This window comes from Crinia signifera, chromosome 9 (assembly GCF_055691185.1).
Source record: "Crinia signifera chromosome 9, ASM5569118v1, whole genome shotgun sequence".
Classification (NCBI taxonomy): Eukaryota; Metazoa; Chordata; class Amphibia; order Anura; family Myobatrachidae; genus Crinia; species Crinia signifera.
The window spans coordinates 84,911,704-84,931,328 of record NC_139225.1 but is presented as its reverse complement, the minus strand read 5'-3'; the positions used below and the strand labels follow the sequence as shown (position 1 = coordinate 84,931,328).

The 19,625-nt window shown below is 44.8% G+C and overlaps 1 protein-coding gene across 1 annotated transcript in view; it reads right to left on the bottom strand.

Annotated features, from left to right (window-relative positions):
- Positions 1–14,019: 14,019 nt before the first annotated feature.
- Positions 14,020–19,625, bottom strand: part of SH2D1A (SH2 domain containing 1A) — a 29,571-nt gene continuing 23,965 nt past the window's right edge. Inside the window, exon 4 of the mRNA XM_083160579.1 lies at positions 14,020–14,900. Coding sequence (XP_083016705.1) covers positions 14,896–14,900 — 5 coding nt within the window. The 3' untranslated portion in view covers positions 14,020–14,895. The remainder of the gene's footprint in view (positions 14,901–19,625) is intronic.

Sequence of the window (19,625 nt, the reverse complement as noted above, 5' to 3'; positions counted from 1 at the left end):
ATGCCAGAAGCATGCTTTTTATACAGAAGCATCATGCTGTAAATATATAAAAATAAATGAATATATTGTGTCGATATTTGAAAAAGAAAGTAATTTGAATATTTCATTTTTAAGAAATAAAGTAACAAACCAACAAATTGTGTCAATGTATTTATTTTTTATGTATAATGTATGTATTATGTATGTATAATGCTTGTATTAAAATGGGGGTTTTAACACAAATAAAATAAGATATCTGCACTCTGCTATTGCCAGCACCACTAACCCCCCCCCCAAACAATAAATTGAGAACTTCATGCTTTAAGCCCCGTACACATGGGGGGATATGTCGCTGAGCGATATATCGCTCAGTGTCCCGTTTGAATCAGCGGTCAGAGATGGTCGCTGATGAAAAAGAAACTGCTGGGGGAGCCCAGCAGTGGAAATCAGCTGGTTACAGGAGCGCTTTCCTGCGACCAGCGATCACTACGGGGGAGAAAACGGGAGCGCACACCCGGAGATATATCGCCGGTGCACACTCCCATCACGAGCAATATGGCCCCATGGACAAAATTGCTCCATGTGTACACAGCCTTAGGTAGAGGCTGAATGAGCTGAGTATTGCATAGGTCTGTATGCAAAAGCAGCTTAACCCTTTAAGTGCCAAGGGAATTTGTCAAAATAGGTTTGAAAATTGCCAAGCAAACCTGTTTTCTTAAAACGCTCCTGCACACAACTATACAATATATTTTGGTCATCCTGATAATTGTAAAAGGGTGTGTCTAGCTTAAAGGTGTGTACACTATATTTTAAACAGTATGCACGATATTGACCATTATTAACAATATTTTCATGTGTGCAGCATCTCGTGTGTATGCACGATGATATATCTTTTTAAAAGATAACCCTCATTTTGGTCCTACTGAGCAATATCTTTTAAAAAATTGTTTCATTTGTATTCTAAATATCGCTAACGATGCACATCCCCGAGCATCTCTAACACCCCCCCCCCCCCCCCCCCCCAGTATCTGTGCTGCATGGTCAATGTTGACAAAACATGCAGCAGCCAGGGGGCGGGTGACATCACAGATGATATCGTCAACATCAGCTATACTCCTGGATGTGGCCACTGAAGATATATTTGAAGATATATTTTGTGAAGTCATGCGGTTTTTACTAAATATATTGTTTGTTCTGGAGCTCTGGGGAGTGCAAGGAAAATGGTTAATGATATCATACATGGAGCATATTGTCTAATGTGTACCCAGCTTCATTGAATCTTCACTGCTCTACCAGCAATGTAGGTATCAAGTTTTACATCTAAGAACTTTCAAAAGTCATGATTAATTATTATTAGCTGGACACATACGCTCCTTTTTGCCAACAAAGCCATCCATATATTGTTCAGTTGATTCTTCTAGACCACATGGGCACGGCTTTTCATTTTTGAAAGGGAATATAAAACAGCCTTAGCAGAGCACATTAATGTAAAGTTTCTATGATGGCACTATTAAGCAGTGGTGGATATTACGTAGTGGCTACAGATCTGCAGCCTCCACTCTCAGTAAAACTCGTCACTGGACACCATACCCAGAGAGTTATCCCATACTGGTAGCACTTTCTGGCAGTGATAGATATGATGCAGGACCATACAATAGAATACTGGCCCTAAAGGATGAGCGTACAAGTAGTGGCTTTCTTATGGAAACTTTTTACTCCTGGACTGCCTAGCAGTGGCAGTGACTTCCCATTAGAAGCATTCCCTGCTAATCACAGCCAGATAGGAAGTCCATGGGGAAGGTGTTTTCTCCCCCTGGGACTACCAGTGCAGACTGTGACACCACAAAGAGCACTTATGCAGTCCGTAGCAGCCAGGCTGTTCTCTACCAGTGCTGGACTAAAGACCACCCCTGGACTTAAGCTCCACCTCCAGCTGCTGCCAGACTTAAGTACTACTTCCAAGTGACATCCGCTATCAATCACCAGTTGGGAAGGACCAAAGCTCCAGTAGAAGATCAGACAACCCCACGACCAGACAGGTAAGGAAATGCCAGGCTTCTAAAGATTGCTCCTTTAAAAATATGGGCAGATGTGTAGACATTCCTGAACAGACAGCACCTTGCAGGCTACTACTGTACATATTGCTCCAGTAGAGGAAAATAGTACTTATTTCAAATTAACTACATAATCATACTTAAATATAAACTGAAACATTTCAGTGGATCAACATCCACCTTTTCCAGTTGTTTTTCCAAGTACATTCCTATCAACATTTTTTTTCTCTAGTTAATTTAGGCATTATGGGATTGTGTTTCCCAATTAGCTGAATAATGGCATTATTATCATTAAAGTCTTGTTTTTGCAAACAAAAAAAAAAATAGTGATCTGTTCCCCTAGAGTGATGAGATATGTGAGACATTGGTAAAGGCAGATGTAGAAACCGGCAAATTTATTCTATGGATTCAGACTGGCACTGTCATAGTCTATCCTCTTGATACATAAGGGAGAGATTTCAACTACGTTGCTGTTTGCAGAAATAAGTCTTTAATGAGCCAATGGGCCAACTTATGTTTAATGTTGATCATACTGCTAATTAGGTAACATAATACTCATTATGCTGCCAATTAGGACTCATAATAACTGTGCTATGTTTGCATTTGTAAAATCTCATATTCCAATAAATGGAAATCTGAACCATGCCAACTCCCTGGCAGCCACACAGCATTAATTACTGCAGTTCGTGGAAGTCTGAGATGGTCATCTGTTTCATACAAACATATTCTATTGAAACTTGAATTTAAAGCTATTTAGTCAGAACACAATAATAAATACACAACTCCCCTAATTGGCCTACAGAGCTTCATAATAACTCATCTGTATGTTTTTGCACTGTGATGACCTTGGCTGACCCCATGAGGAGATCCCGAGTACAAAATTTAAAGGGTTATATTAGTGCTTCAGTGGGTTTGAAGTAATTAGAAGCATGTTTGTGGAAAGGTGACTTTTAACATCCAATAATTAGTAAGTGACTTTAAAGGCCTGTACACACTAGACCAGTGGTTCCCAACCCTGGTCCTCAAGTACCCCCAACAGAACACGTTTCCCAGGTCACCCAGCTGGTGCACTCATTATTCAGGCACATTTTAAAAGATCTACAGGTGGAGCTAATTATATCACTTGTGATTCTGTGTGGAGACCTGGAAAACATGCACTGTTGGGGGTACTTGAGGACCAGGGTTGGGAACCACTGCACTAGACGATAGCAGGAAAACAACGATAAATAATTCCATTATATTCACCTCCCTGTACAACCAATGAGGACATTGATCAGGGTCGTTCTTGAGGGGAATTGTTTTGCATCATCTACTGTGTATGCCTTCAACGATGGGCAACAACCATGCATGCAGGTCAATTAGGCTATGTCGTTAACATCATGCAGGGCGAACGACAGTGAACGATGGTCACCGATGAATGACAGTAAATTACCATCGACGGCGGGCGATCTAGCCACTCCCAGGACCCATACAGGTTCCATTTCCTGAGTACACAACACAGTGGAGGCTGCAGCAGCACAGCACAGCGCAGCACACGGCAGGGGAGTTCCAAAATTTAATTTTAGTGAGTGGAGGGGGGAGCAGGGGGGCCGAGGGGGGTGGTGGGTGCAGAGCAGATTTCTGACTTTAATGGGGTGATGGGTGGGTGCCTGCCTGTTTGGCATTATATGTTTCCTGGGGTGGGGTGGTGGGTTTGTGCAGTGGGGATGCTGGATGGATGGCTGGCTGTTTGGGGATATATGTTTTCTGGGGTGGGGTTGTGGGTTTGTGCAGTGGGGATGCTTTGTGGGTGGCTGGATTTTTGGGGATATATGTTTCCTGGGGTGTGGTGGGGATGCTAGTTGGGTGGCTGGCTGTTTGCGGATATATGTTTCCTGGGGTGTGGTGGTGGGTTTGTGCAGTGGGGATGAGGGATGGGTGACTGACTGTTTAGGGATTTATGTTTCCTGGGGTGGGGTGGTGGGTTTGTGCAGTGGGGATGCTGGGTGGGTGGTTGGCTGTTTGGGTATATATGTTTCCTGGGATGGGGTGGTGGGTTTATGCAGTTGGGATGCTGGGTGGGTGGGTGGCTGGCTTTTTGGGGATATATGTTTCCTGGGATGGGGTGGGGTGGTGGGTTTGTGCAGTGGGGATGCTGGATGAGTGGCTGGCTGTTTGGGTATATATGTTTCCTGGGATGGGGTGGTGGGTTTATGCAGTTGGGATGCTGGGTGGGTGGCTGGCTGGCTTTTTGGGGATATATGTTTCCTGGGGTGTGGTGGAGTGATGGATTTGTGCAGTGGGGATGCTGGGTGGGTGGCTGGCCTGGGTGTACTCAGTGGTGTGGTGGGGTTGACTTGGTGTTTGAGTGGGATATGTTGTCGCTGTAGCTATATTTGTACTGTAGGGGTGGTGCTAGTGCAGTTTTTGCATGTATTTCCTCGCTTAAAATGCTGCGGGCCGCCCAGTATAGTTTTTGCATGCAAAAGAGTATTCAAACATATTGCTGAACCACTTTGTGTAGCTTTTTTGATTTTAAAAGGTATTACGTTATAATTATTTTTTCTTTTGTATTATTTTACAGACATGTCTTTGGAAATTATCGAACAGGACCACTGGACTGGATTCCTTGAGCTGTACCAGTCCCTTGAGTGCCTACGGAAAATAACCTCAAAACACTATGCCAATAAGGATAAAAAAGCAAAGGCATACCAGCAGCTCATTGACTACTGCAAGGACAGAAACAATCAAGCTGACTTGCGGTTTGTCAAGAGGAAGATCCAGAATTTTCGGACAGTGTTCCTGAAGGAACACAAGAGAGTGAAGGAGTCACAGCGTTTGGGAGCAGGGGCTGATGAAGTCCGAAGGCCCACACTGTGGTACTACAGCCTGCTCCTGTTCACCCTGGAAGAAGAGCCCAGGACGCAGTCCACTTGCTCCATGATTTCAGTGTTGCCTGAGGAGATTGAGGAGGAGTTAGTGGTCAGTGAAGACCTGGTAAATAGATATATATACGAAAAACACACCCTTCACCAGTGATGGATATAACTTTGACACTCCAGCTGTTGTTGAACTACACATCTCAGCATGCTCTGCTACAATTTATCTATTCGGCCATGCTAAAACAGATGCAGGGCATGCTGGGATGTGTGGCTCAATAACAGCTGAAGTGTCAAAGTTTTAGCCATCACTGTCCTACATCATATTTGTGGTCTCTATAATTAATTTTTTTAATCCTCTATTACAATCTAGACCCACAGAGTGTGACCTGGAACTCCCCATCAATGTGCGTGATATGAATCCCATTCAGACCTGTTCACACGGCCGCGAATTTGCACGCCAGTGAAGTACCAATAGACTGCACATGTGATTAGGCCGCAATGTGAGTGTGAAATGCCTTCCAGGGATGAAATCCTTTTTTTCCTATTCGCAAGCTGTTTGCAAGGTGATTGACATAAGGCATCTGTGGGTGAAAACTGTTAATTTCAATGGAGTAGAAAAAAAGGGGGGGATAGCAGCTCTCTAGGGATATTGCCCAAGATTTTGATCAATAAATAAAATTGGATGATCTTTACAAATATTTAATGATAGTAGCACATAATATTAATACATATCTTAAAACTTCATGTATAAAATAAACTGCTAAAAAACAATGCCGATACCCACAATTAAGTCGACAAAATAGAGGGAGAGTCCGTTCCTATTAGGCCCAAACTTTGTAGATAGGATGTTTTATAGTTACCACTCCTGGTTAAGCTCGGTTGCTTCTATAGACATCGTCCATAAGTCCAAAGTGACCGGCCCAAAGTTGGCACAAATAACCGGTTTCACTGACAAATTTTTTTTGAAGAATGGTGGGTTTTTATAGCAGGAGAAGGTTTAGCTGGTGCACCGGAAGGTGAGATGGCCTCCCAGATTGAAATAGGGTGGCAAATAAATTCAATCCTGTAGGGCTGGTCCGGACTGCAATCCCAATAGGTGGGTATAGGGCAGGCACTCCCTGATGCGTTTCGCCGCTCCTGGCAGCTTTATCAAAGGTATGCCAGGATATGCCTGATTTTTATCGATTGAGTCTGCGATGATTTGTGCCCAGTGGAAACACCATTCGATAGCGAGCCTGTATCAAAGGGTTTTGAATATATTCACCCAGCAGCAACATCTTTGAAAGGATTACACATCCTTTCGCATGAATTTAGAAGGCGGGTCAGCATCTAGAACAGGGCAGCGTCTACCTGATCACTAGCCACTGCACATTTGGCGCAGTGTGATCGCATCTGAATTACCTCCTATATCCACACTTCCCGTGACCACTGCAGTCACTTGTTGCAAAGATCAGAGCCCACAGCAAGAGAAAGTAGATCTTCTCTGGATTTTAGTAGTGGTTGATAAATATTGTGTGCTAATTATTAGGGAACTATCTATAGCCAGGTATACAATACCCAATGCTTGTACCCAGGGCCGGCACCATTACTAGGCAGCTTTAGGCATTTGCCTAGGGTGATGGCCACTGGAGGGCTGTACTGAGCTGCTGGAGGAGCAGAAGCTGCAGCAGGAAAGCTCCTGCGAGGAGAGCAGCAGGAATAAAGGTGCATCTGCCAGACCAGTTACTCTGCTATTCAGGTGAGTGAGCCGTACGCCCCCGCCAGCCTCCGTCTGCCTGTAGCCCGCCTGTGTTACTACCACGCTGCGTTAAACTCGCGCCCCCCCCTGCCTGGAGCCCGTCTGTCGCCTGTGTTAGTAGCAATCTTCGGAGAGTGGAGCCTCCCCCCCCAGCTAGTCAGCGTCGCCGTCAATCCGCTGCCCCCCTGTGCTAGACACAGCAGCAATGATCCGCAGCAATCCTCGGCGGGCAGTGGCCGCCCCCCCCCCTCCAGCTAGTCAGCAGCAATATGCTTCCCCCCCTTGCATGCAGCAATCGGCGGCATGTGTCCGCTGCCCCCCCCCTTCCCCCCCCCCGCTGACCAGCAAGGCAATCTGCTGACCCAACCCCCTCCCAGGTGAGTGGCGCCCGCAAACACCCCCCCCCCCCCAAATTTTGCCTGGGGTGGTGAAAGTGCTTGCACCGGCACTGCTTGTACCCAGAGATATTGGTGGCAGCAGTGATCAGTGACCTGGCATAGTGATGGCACACACACTTGCCAATGCCAACGGGAGGGAACGGCGGGGAGAGTGGGGGCCATGTTGCACTCATGGTTTGTTACATGTAATAAAAGAATAATGCTTTTGTTGCCAAACCGTTTCTGTATGCATATTTTTAGTTTGTAAGAGTTTCATTACATTGTTAATGTTAACACAAGAGATGCCCTCTCAACACCAATGTTCATGTGTCAAATATCAAGTGACCAAAAAGATATACAGTACAGTATTTTTTGAACTCCATAATTTAAGCCAGTCAGTAGGGACTGCAGCTGCCAGAGAGGTGAGAGATCTTTCATAGCAGTCTCCTGTGTTTGGGATGCTCAACCCCTTTTTCTCTTATATTTTATGGTTATATATATATATATATATATATATATATATATATATATATATATATATATATATATATGTGAGTATAAGACAATTCTATTTATTATATTATATTATAATAAATGATTAAAAAAAAAAAAATATATATATATATATATATATATATATATATATTAGGATATTAATGTGATTTAATATTTACCTTTTCATAAGCACTTAAGCATGGTCCAGGGAGAGTCTTCTGAACTTACTGAATATGCCCAGATTTGGTTTGGTGCATGTGCGCTGTTTACTCTGTGCTCTAGAGGGATTCTTTGTTGGGACAGTTGTTGTTAGGAAGAGCTCTCAAAATTTTCATGTTTCAAATATTTCCACACAAATATGTTTCCCCGATAATAAGACACTGTCTTATTTTTTTTAACCACCAAAAAAAACCCTAGGTCTTATTTTCGGGGGAAGTCTTATTTTAATAGACATTGACAGCAAATGTCCTAAAACATTAACATGTCCCCAGTCCTCCTTCATTAACATGCCCCCAGTCCTCCATCTTAAACATGCCCCCAGTCCTCATTCATTAACATGCCCCCAGTCCTTCATTAACACGCCCCCAGTCCTTCATTAACATGCCCCCAGTCCTTCATTAACATGCCCCCAGTCCTTCATTAACATGCCCCCAGTCCTCCTTCATTAGCATGCCCCAGTCCTCCTTCATTAGCATGCCCCCAGTCCTCCTTCATTGTCATGCCCCCAGTCCTCCTTCATTAACATACCGTGCACAGTGTCAATCAGGGTATCCGTCGATTCTGGCACAGAAGATTCCAGCACTGAATTTTGCTGCGCCACAGTGTGCCGATCTGCAGCCGCGTGATGTGCACGGTGACGTCACGTGCAGCTCGCAGTGCATGACTGGGACCGCGAGTTCGGCAGAAGCAGTCCCAGTCATGAGGCCAATGATCTACCCTTAGGTGAGGGCAGTTAAGGGGGATGACTGGGGGTTAGAATATATCACATGAATGTGAAATATGGAAATTTAAATAGGCCTTATTTTCGAGGGAGGCCGTATTTTGGACTAGCGTCCAAAATCTGGGGTAGGCCTTATTTTCGGGGGAGGTCTCAAAATTGGGAAACACGGTATATATATATATATATATATATATATATGTAGCAAGAATCCGGCACTCAGTGGTAAAGCAAAAAATAGTACAGCTTACTGTTAGCTGGAATTGGGCTGCGGTGCCCTCCAATTGAAGTCCCGAGGGGCAGCAAATGTAGAGGCAAGAAGGAGGCGGCACTCGTCAGGCTTGAAGAAAAAGGGTCCTTTTAATACCGACCGTTTCGGGGTTACCCCCCGTCGTCAGGGCAGGACAGCAGATGCAATACAAGTACAACAAACACTGACATATATACCCAGTACATAGAACACACCCCCAGTACCCAATTAGCAAACCGATCGGACTCACCTGTTGGACGGCGGGACATGCTGCATTGCCAGACAGGAACAGGAAGTGTCCTGTCAGCTGCACACGGCCCCCGTGTCCGGCAGTCAGAGAATCCCCAGCAACGCATGTAGCACTAATTCGGTCCATGTCTACCCGGCCGGAAGCACCACCGGGAGCTTCAGTCCACATTAATGTGTAACTTCCGCCCTCCAGCCAAGCACTCTCCTGACCGTGCCAACCAAGACCGGAAGTGCATCACGCTAGCCAGGACTCTGATTGGAACCCGATCGGTTCCCTAGCAACACAAGTAAGCACAAAACAATGCACAGTTATACACTATCACCGGGCAATTGCAATAAGTACATACATGTAAAAAACAACAGCTGCATGAATCACCACAAGTAAGGCTGTTGTGCATAACCAGGTCCAGCACCATAATAAATCAGGAGACATAAAACACATGGAAACATACAGAAAATAAACAAACAAATGGCTTATATATTGAAGCCTAAAAACAAGTGTCCCAAATGGGCAGACGTCACTCACAGTAAAGCTCAAAATTGAAACAGTATAGGGGGGGCACATGAGAGCACAAGGCAGTGTAAAAATGAGCGTGGTAAACATAGTGTAAGATGTTTGCAAAAACACTGGGTCCCTGAAAAAAATATATAAAGGGTTATAACCTATAAAAAACACTGGGGACCATGGCTCCCAATGGATTAAATGAGTCACTTGGACTCCAGTTTCAATTTTGAGCTTTACTGTGAGTGACGTCTGCCCATTTGGGACACTGTTGTTTTTAGGCTTCAATATATAAGCCATTTGTTTGTTTATTTTCTGTATGTTTCCATGTGTTTTATGTCTCCTGATTTATTATGGTGCTGGACCTGGTTATGCACAACAGCCTTACTTGTGGTGATTCATGCAGCTGTTGTTTTTTACATGTATGTACTTATTGCAATTGCCCGGTGATAGTGTATAACTGTGCATTGTTTTGTGCTTACTTGTGTTGCTAGGGAACCGATCGGGTTCCAATCAGAGTCCTGGCTAGCGTGATGCACTTCCGGTCTTGGTTGGCACGGTCAGGAGAGTGCTTGGCTGGAGGGCGGAAGTTACACATTAATGTGGACTGAAGCTCCCGGCAGTGCTTCCGGCCGGGTAGACATGGACCGAATTAGTGCTACATGCGTTGCTGGGGATTCTCTGACTGCCGGACACGGGGGCCGTGTGCAGCTGACAGGACACTTCCTGTTCCTGTCTGGCAATGCAGCATGTCCCGCCGTCCGACAGGTGAGTCTGATCGGTTTGCTAATTGGGTACTGGGGGTGTGTTCTATGTACTGGGTATATATGTCAGTGTTTGTTGTACTTGTATTGCATCTGCTGTCCTGCCCTGACGACGGGGGGTAACCCCGAAACGGTCGGTATTAAAAGGACCCTTTTTCTTCAAGCCTGACGAGTGCCGCCTCCTTCTTGCCTATATATATATATATATATATATATATATATATATATATATAACACTCCCTTATTTTTAGGGCATCCACTAGCACCTAGGTAAAGATTAGTGGTAAGCTACTTGAAGGATAATTGGAATAAAAGTTATTGGTTACACAACTATAGGTGTAATAAAATTTATAAAAGTGTCTTCAAACCAGATAAAAATGCAGACAATTAAGTATATAAAAAGAAATCCCCACACATAGATAAAAAATATATAAAATATGTTATATCTAAAAATTGCATAATAACAGGCATATAGAGGAATTGAGAAAAGTTTAACTTTGTTAGCAGAAGGTAGCTAGGAAAATCACCCAACATAGGTGGCACCCCTTGAAGCAAGTCCATTGATAAAACGTGCTGGATGATTTTCTTTGCTACCTCCTGCTAACAAAGTTAAGCCTTTCTAAATTCCTCTATTTGTCTATTATCATGTTATTTTATATATAATATATTTTATATACAAGGCTGGATTGAAAAGTAATGCCTTCATGGCTATGTTTTTTATTTGTGAACATATTCGAACACTTTTTTGTACTTGATAACTCAGATTATCCTCTATGTCAGGCATTCCCAACCACGGTCCTCAAGGCACACCAATAGTGCAGAATTTAGTAATATCCAGGCTTCAGCACAGATGGTTAAATCAAAATAACTGAGGTAACACCAGGACCGAACTGCAGCTTTCACCTCCTCATCAGAGTTGAAGTATTGACCCTTAAGATGTTCTTTCAACTTTATGAAGAGGGTTGCAGCACCTGCAGTTCAAGGAGGTTCTGCCACATCTGGATAGTGGCTATTCCTGCCCGCTTGATCCTATCCCCTCCAATATTATCCGTCGTCTCAGTCCATCAGTCTGCTCTCACCTGGCTCACCTCTTTAATCTTTCCCTATCCTCTGGGATCTTCCCTTCCTCCTTCAAACACGCTCTTGTCTCCCCAATTCTCAAAAAAACAAATCTGGACCCCAACTCTCCATCCAACTACAGGCCCATCTCCCTCCTCCCTTTTGCCTCCAAACTCCTAGAACGTCTGACCTATAATCGTCTCCTAAGCCACCTTACTGCTAACTCCATTCTAGACCCCCTCCAATCCGGGTTCCGCCCTTTACATTCCACTGAAACTGCCCTGACCAAAGTCACTAACGATCTACTATCGGCTAAATCCAAAGGCCTCTTCTCTATCCTCATCCAGCTTGATCTGTCGGCTGCCTTTGACACTGTTGACCACCCTCTCCTGCTCAACACCCTCCGCTCCTTTGGCCTCACTGGCACGGTCTTCTCCTGGTTCACCTCATACCTCTCCAATCGCTCCTTCTCCGTCTCCACTCCGAGCTCCTCCTCTCCTACTACCCCCCAGCCAGTCGGTGTTTCCCAAGGGTCAGTCCTTGGCCCTCTCCTCTTCTCCCTCTACACCACCTCTCTGGGCACCCTCATCAGCTCCTATGGTTTTCATTACCACCTTTATGCTGATGATACCCTAATCTATCTCTCCTCCCCCGACTTATCCCCATCACTTCTGTCCAAGGTCTCCGAATGCCTCACGGCCATCTCAGCCTGGATGACCCAACGCTTCCTGAAACTAAACATGGCTAAAACTGAACTTCTAATCTTCCATCCCCCGAACATCCCCTCTTCTCCCACTATCTCCATCAGCATTGGCGAAACCGAGATCACGTCCACCGACCAAACGCGCTGCCTCGGTGTCATCATTGACTCCTCCCTCTCTTTCACCCCCCACATTCGTGCTCTCTCACAGTCTTGCCGCTTTCACCTACGCAACATCTCACGCATCAGACAATTCCTCTCCACTGACGCGACCAAAATTCTCATTCACTCTCTTGTCATCTCCCGCCTTGACTACTGCAACATCCTTCTCTCTGGGCTACCTCTCACCCGCCTCGCACCTCTCCAATCCATTCTTAACGCTGCTGCTAGGCTCATCTTCCTCTCCCGCCGCTCTACCTCCGCCTCCCCCCTCTGTTTATCTCTTCACTGGCTCCCCATTCCTTTCCGAGTTCTCTTTAAACTCCTCACCACCACCTACAAGGCTCTCTCCTCCTCCACAGCTCCCTACCTCTCTTCACTGATCTCTGTCCACACTCCCTCCCGTCCTCTTCGCTCCATCGCTGACCGCCGACTGACCTCTCACCTAATCACCTCCTCCCACTCCCGTGTCCAAGATTTCTCTCGCGCTGCCCCTCTGCACTGGAACAACCTCCCGCCACCCATCAGGCTATCTGATTCCCTTACCTCCTTCAAGCACTCCCTCAAAACCCACTTTTTTCGACTAGCCTATCCCTCCTCCTAACCTCTTTTGATCCTCCTATCCTGCCTCCGTTCCCCTCCGTTCCTACTTATCCTATTGTATTTCGTTCGTCCACCCACCTATTTTTAGTATGTTAACTCTTATGAGCAGGGCCCTCCTTCCTCACGTACTCACCCTACCTCATTACCTCACCTGTGCTCCTGTCCTGTTCTTCCCTTCCTCTACTTCATCTTCGGTCTCCTTGACTATTTTGACACCTACTTCTGAACTGATGCTGATTTTAGTTCTACCAGCTATACCCCTATTTATACTGTATCTTTCTACACACCCTGTACGTTACCTTGTAATTTGTTTTTTTTTTGTTTGCTATGTACGGCGCTGCGGACACTTTGTGGCGCCTTATAAATAAACGTACTACTACTACTACTACTAGGTACTATTTAAGTCACCTGTGGTCAAGCTTGGATATCTCTAAAACCTGCACTGTTGGTGTGCCTTGAGGACAGTGGTTGGGATGCCTGCTCTATGTCATGCACTATTTGCTTTTTAATGTAGTCCCCATCCCTTTCCACGCATGTGCGCCAATGCTTGAAGAGTCAGGCAAACCCGTCGGAGAAGAAGGCTGGTGGTTGTTGTCAACACCAGGACCGAACTGCAGCTTTCACCTCCTCATCAGAGTTGAAGTATTGACCCTTAAGATGTTCTTTCAACTTTATGAAGAGGGTTGCAGCACCTGCAGTTCAAGGAGGTTCTGCCACATCTGGATAGTGGCTATTCAGACATACAGAAATGTTTTATGTGTGTACAGATGTAGATTTTTCTCTATGCAACATTTGTGGTGTAACACATGAACTCACTGCCGTGCATGTGTGTTTGTTGAACTCGCACCTGTGATTCGGAGATACATTATCTGATAGCCTGACATTGCCTGGTGCTCCAAGTCTTTGGTGAGATTTGCTGCACCAAAAGGGCATCCGAGCCTGCAATGTAGCCACAATCTTTGACTGTATGCTATAGTTAAAGGAGATTTATCATAGGTTATCTGTTTTTTTTGTGTATGATCTGAAACCAGCTGTAGCTAGGCAATTGCGACCACCCTTAAGTCTACAAGTAGGAGACGCCACTGAGATTTACTGTTTCTCTGTATTCTGGACTTGTTTATTGAATACATAAAAGTATTATTTGGACTGTTTTGCAAGCAGCAGTCATCAGTTTTGAAAATGAAACAAAAAAACTTCTAGGCAAAGTACAGTACTTTATTATTATACAAATAAAGACAATTAAAGAACATTACAATTATTGATTTTCAAATTGTAAGTATTTGGATCTACAAAGTAAAGAGCTGGGCTACTATTGAAATGATGTACATTAGTTAAAGTTTATAAAGATTGTATAAAAAAAAGTAAAATAAAATACTTTTACAACATCATAATAGCGCACCCAAAATTCCATATTCAATTATTTGAATTAATTATAAAATTACTGTTCTCAGGGGCAGATTTAGGGGTCAAGCCAACCCTAAGTACATTATATTACTGGGCACCCCCACAATCCACCCCCACCAACAGAACCTGTCAACTTGTGGTGGGACTCCTCTACCTCCAGCCGCTATTTTTTGCTATTAACTGGTTTATATTGAGGGCTAAGAACCTCCTCATTAAGACATTCTGATTGCACATGTGTATGTTGCAGAGGCTCTCTTTGAAACACACCTGCTCTTTCGGGTTTCTTGGCTGCACATGTGCCCACTTCTGAGATTCTCTTTGATGGACCTACTGGATGTTCTCAAGCAGAAATGTTTTCAAACAAAAAGGATAAATATGTCACTAGAACTTAGAGGATTTACAGGACTTCAAGTTTAGATAAAAGCTGAATCAGATCCAATACAAAATGAGGTTAGTAGTTTTTGGTGACATGTAATTTAAATAAACATTTACAGTAGGTAGGGTCTGTCAATGCTACTGTAGCCTAGAAAGCCCAACCCACATTGATCTGTAGAGTAAAAGTGATGAGAAGTGAGGGGAGGTGCAGGAATGTGAAATTGGTAAGTCAACATTTACATTGTTACCCATGTACTGTAGTGGCCATACCCCCTACACCCATAGTATATATTAGTAGATGACTATTTGATTTTTTTTAAACATAGCAGTTTTCAAAGGCAATAAAGTGAGTTCCTCAAAGAATACATATATGTTGGAATCCATTGTAGTTAACCTGCAGATTGAAAAAGAGCAACCAGTTAGTTCTGACCAAAATGTTTTAAATATAAAGTAAGCAAATTAGATTAATTATAACTTTGTATCTAAATGAATGTGTATTACAAACAGAATGTATATATACACATAATAATATATGGATATATTGGAGGCATAATGGTAATCAGTAGTTACAATTATTCAATTATCTTCAGGCATCGGTCCATATCAGGACTCATGATAGGCATATAGTATAACATTCCTTCAAATGTGATAAAATTCCAACAACTAGCTGTATATTGGAGTTATGTAAGACCTGGTGTGTAGTTTATATGAAGCATGTAAACGATAAGTATTCGTACAAACCTTTGGTTGCAAAACCAGTTTGATTTTGAAGTGTAAATGATTGTCGCTTTAAAAAAACTGGAGATTTCTCACCAAATCTCTCACTTTCTGAATCTCTCATCCTAATAAATCCCACCCCTCATGTGGCAGATCTTACACTGTATAAGTCCTCTCTATCTAGGCTCCTGCACTCAGCAATGAATGGTGATAGCCTGCGAGTGTAATAGTAATTCGCCAGTTGTTGTAAATCCAGGAGTTGGTACACCTTGAAGGGTGATAGATTGACTGTAGAGTACACATAAATGGTCATGACTAATGCAATTCATTACAGTGGGCATGTCCACTCCTTCCCTTGGAACATGGTTTATCTAGATACAAAGTTATTTGTTTTCTTTTGGTTTGCACCCAACTTGGAACCAACTCCATTATGTTTAAGGCACTAATCTGCCAATACTCAAAAAAAAGCACTATAAGCTTGATTTTCTCTAATCCTACTAATGTGATACAATGGTCTCTCTGACAACACCTATACACATGTGCAGGACTTTATAGGGCCAGTTACTTATAGGGTTTTTAGCTGAAATTTCCAACAAGTAAGTAGATATTCCGTTTGATGTGCTCTATCTATGCTTATTTGTATAGCCCAATGGTCATCTTAATGCAGCTCTATATATAAAATATGTGCATTTATTGGAATGCTATGGGAGAAACTCATTCATATGATGTATGCACAATCCTTACAAGCAAGAAAATATGTTTATATACCTCTGGAAACATTCATGTACATATTTCTCGATAGCTTGAGATGAAGATGCTACCCTGCAGCGTTAGCTTGATGTGTTATACTGTATAGCAGATCTCATCCATGTATGAATTAAAAATAAAGTTGTTGATGTGTAATATTAGTGTAAGGTAGTCAGCGTGTGAGATACCCAATTGTGGAATACAAAGGGTCCTGCTTGCCTCCTGCAGGCCAAGACTTCACCTCTAACAGCCACGTTTGTGGGGCCAAATTAGGTCCAGCCACAGACCGGTGCCACCAGGATTTATGAGGTACAAGTTTGCATACAGGAGACTTTGTAATTCTGCTGCACTCAGGGAACCCTAATGAGGATACAGGACACAAAGGCAACAATGCACAGATATAGCCCAAAACCAAAATAGCAGGTGCAACAATGAACAAATGGTGGTACCAATAACGATAACCCTGGTTATCTGCACAGGGAAGGGCGTTAACCCCTAACAGGTCAAGCCTGACCCCTGTGCAGGTAACTGCAACAATGCAGAGATGCTGAATTCAGCCAATCAGCGTCCGGCAAGTCTTTTCTAAATCATCAGCGCTTCCTGCCGCCAGGCAAATAGCGAGCGGCTTGTGTATGTGAAAGCTGCCGCTACACCAGTCCCTGGACCCCCACTGCCAACATACCTGTGTGCAGCCAGCGGGGGTAGGCAGCGTCCAGGGACTGGTGTAGCGGCAGCCTTCACTCACTCCGTCACCTAGCGCTATCTGCCTGGCGGCGGGAAGCGCTGATGACTTTGAAAAGACTTGCCGGGCGCTGATTGGCTGAATTCAGCCAATCAGCGTCCGGCAAGTCTTTTCAAAACCTGCTTCCCACCCACCGCCAGGCAGCGCTAGGAGCCGGAGTTAACCTTCTCCAGTCCCTGGACCCCCGCTAGGACCTGAGGTTAACCCACCAGTCCCCAGACCCCCACTGCTCATCCCAGGGACCACGCTGCCGGGACACCACACTAGCGCCCCCACCCTCCAGCGCCCGGTGCACGTGACACCCTAGCCCCCCCCTAGTTATGGCCCTGGAATAAGTACAATACAATTAGAAAATGCTGCAGGGAAAACCCCTGAATTATCTACAGATAAAGCACGGCAGGCTCAGGCAAAGGGACACTGCAGCAGGACCACAGGACACAGAGCCGGAAGCGTCAGACAGCAAGTCTGGCCAGAATTTATTTGAAAAGCCCATCCGGCCAAATGGTAATGTCAGCACAGCATGCCCCACAACCAGTGGTGCAAGTAGAAAAAATGGGTGTGGTCATGGGCGTGATCATGGGCGTGGTCATATGACACGAGGGGAAGTGGCTACATGACAAAACTTTAAAACACAATGACATTTCTGTTTGGGCTTGTGCACATATATGCCCCCACAGTGCCAGATATCATTTACCCCCACAGTGCCACACATATATGCCCCCACAGTGCCAAGTATGCCCCCAGTGCCAGATATGCCCCCCCAGTGCCACACATATGCCCCCACAATGCCACATATATGCCCCCACAGTGCCACACATATGCCCCTCAGTGCTAGATATGCCCCCAGTGCCACACATACGCCCCCACAGTGCCATACATATGCCCCCAAAGTGCCAGATATGTGCCAGCAGTGCCAGATATTCCCCCACAGTGCTTAGTATGCCCCCAGTGCCACACATAAGTGTCACTTATGCCCCAGCAGTGCCAGATATGCCCCTAGTGCCAGATATGCCCCCACAGTGCCACACATATGCCCCCAGTGCCAGATCTGCCCCCACAGTGCCACACATGCCCCCAGTGCCAGATATCATATGCCCCACAGTGCCACACATATGCCCCCCAGTGCCAGATCTGCCCCCACAGGGCCACACATATGCCCCCAGTGCCAGATCTGCCCCCACAGTGCCACACATGAATGCCCCCACAGTATTCAGCAGCAACTAACCATCAGGTGTTCTCCCCCTCCTCTAATTCCCCGCCGCCGCTGCCTGCATCTTCCCTGGGGCCGCTGTCTGCTTCTTCCCTGGGGACTGGAGGGGAGCGCATCTTCCGTGTCTCCAATCTCCAGCCCTGCAGTCTCTCTCGCGGGCTGGCTCCTGATTGGCTGCCAGCCCACAAGCTCTGATTGGAGAGCAGGTGTCTGTTCACAGTGACACAGACGCGCTCCCCTCCGAACGCTATCAGCTGTGGGGGGCGGCGGAGGCCACGGTCCCCGCCACTTCCATATGCGCGCATGCGCATTGAGCATTTTTGGGGGCATTTGTTATGGCGGTACGGGGTACCGACAGTATATCTTTTACCGGTACGCCGTACCACCCCGTACGGCCATACTTGCACCACTGCCCACAACCGTGAAAGAACGGAAGCTTGGGGCATTGCCTAGCCAAGTCCTTGATGCTTCTGAGTCAGGGGGTTGCCCAGAAGAAGATGGATACCACGCACTTTCTTCCCCGAGGCTCTGGTGCCAGCGACAGGGAGACAGTGGGGAGATGGCGGCGCCCAGCACAGCACCTGACATCCGGGCTTAAAACTGACCAAGAAGCTGGTGTAAGGGTTCTAATTTTAATGACAACTGATTAATATCTCTCAATGGGGACTTTTCTGCGTGGTCTTTGCTGTGTGGATTACACTGGATCTAAACATGTTGCCTTGAACTCCTGATGACGGTCCCTTGAGGACAGAAACGTTAACCGTTGAGTATCACATCTATTTACAAGCTTTATCTATTAAAATTCACGGCTGGTTTTACATTTTACAAATACTGGAGAGTGCTTCTTGTTCTTTTTCTATATATATATATATATATATATATATATATATATATATATATATACAGTATATATATATATAGGATACTTGCGATCTGGCACTCCTGGTACCTTAGTCGATGGCCTGGGTGCCTTCGTAGACAAATGTACATGCAGGTGGGTGAGGATTACTCCTAGGAGATAAGTCACCAACGCGGCACTCCAGGTCTTGTGAGAAACAGAAAAGTTTATTGTGCAACGGTTTCGGGGACAATGTTCCCCTTCCTCAGGCAGACAGCAATGTACATATATATATATATATATATATATATATATATATATATATATAGATAAAGTGTATATATATATATATATATATATATAAATCCACAAACAGCCTGCACTCGCACCTCTATCTGGAGATATGGGTGGGGTGTCTATAAGGACAACAGGTGTGACCTGTGTTTAATGTATACAGAACAAATGATCCCACACAAAGTGGGAACAAGACAATAGCCACCGAAATTTTTTTCAGAAATAAAGCTCAGCAAAGTATAACCTGTATAGAAGGTCCAGTTATTCTCCCAATGTTTCGATCACCCACAGTGATCTTTGTCAAGGAATCAATAAGGTCACATGGTCAATGGAGCCTCACAAGACAACAAGACAACTTCCATGTAGATTGGAGCCACAGAGCCTGTGGTAAAGCTGGTGCAGTATGGTTAATAGCTTTATATGCCAGCAGAAGGGTTTTATATTGAATATGGTAAAACACAGGTAACCAACAGGTAACTAGCAGAGTGGATCAGCAGACAATGAGGGTGGAATTTAATGGTATGAGAGATTCAGAAAGTGAGAGATTTGGTAAGAAATCTCCAGTTTTTTT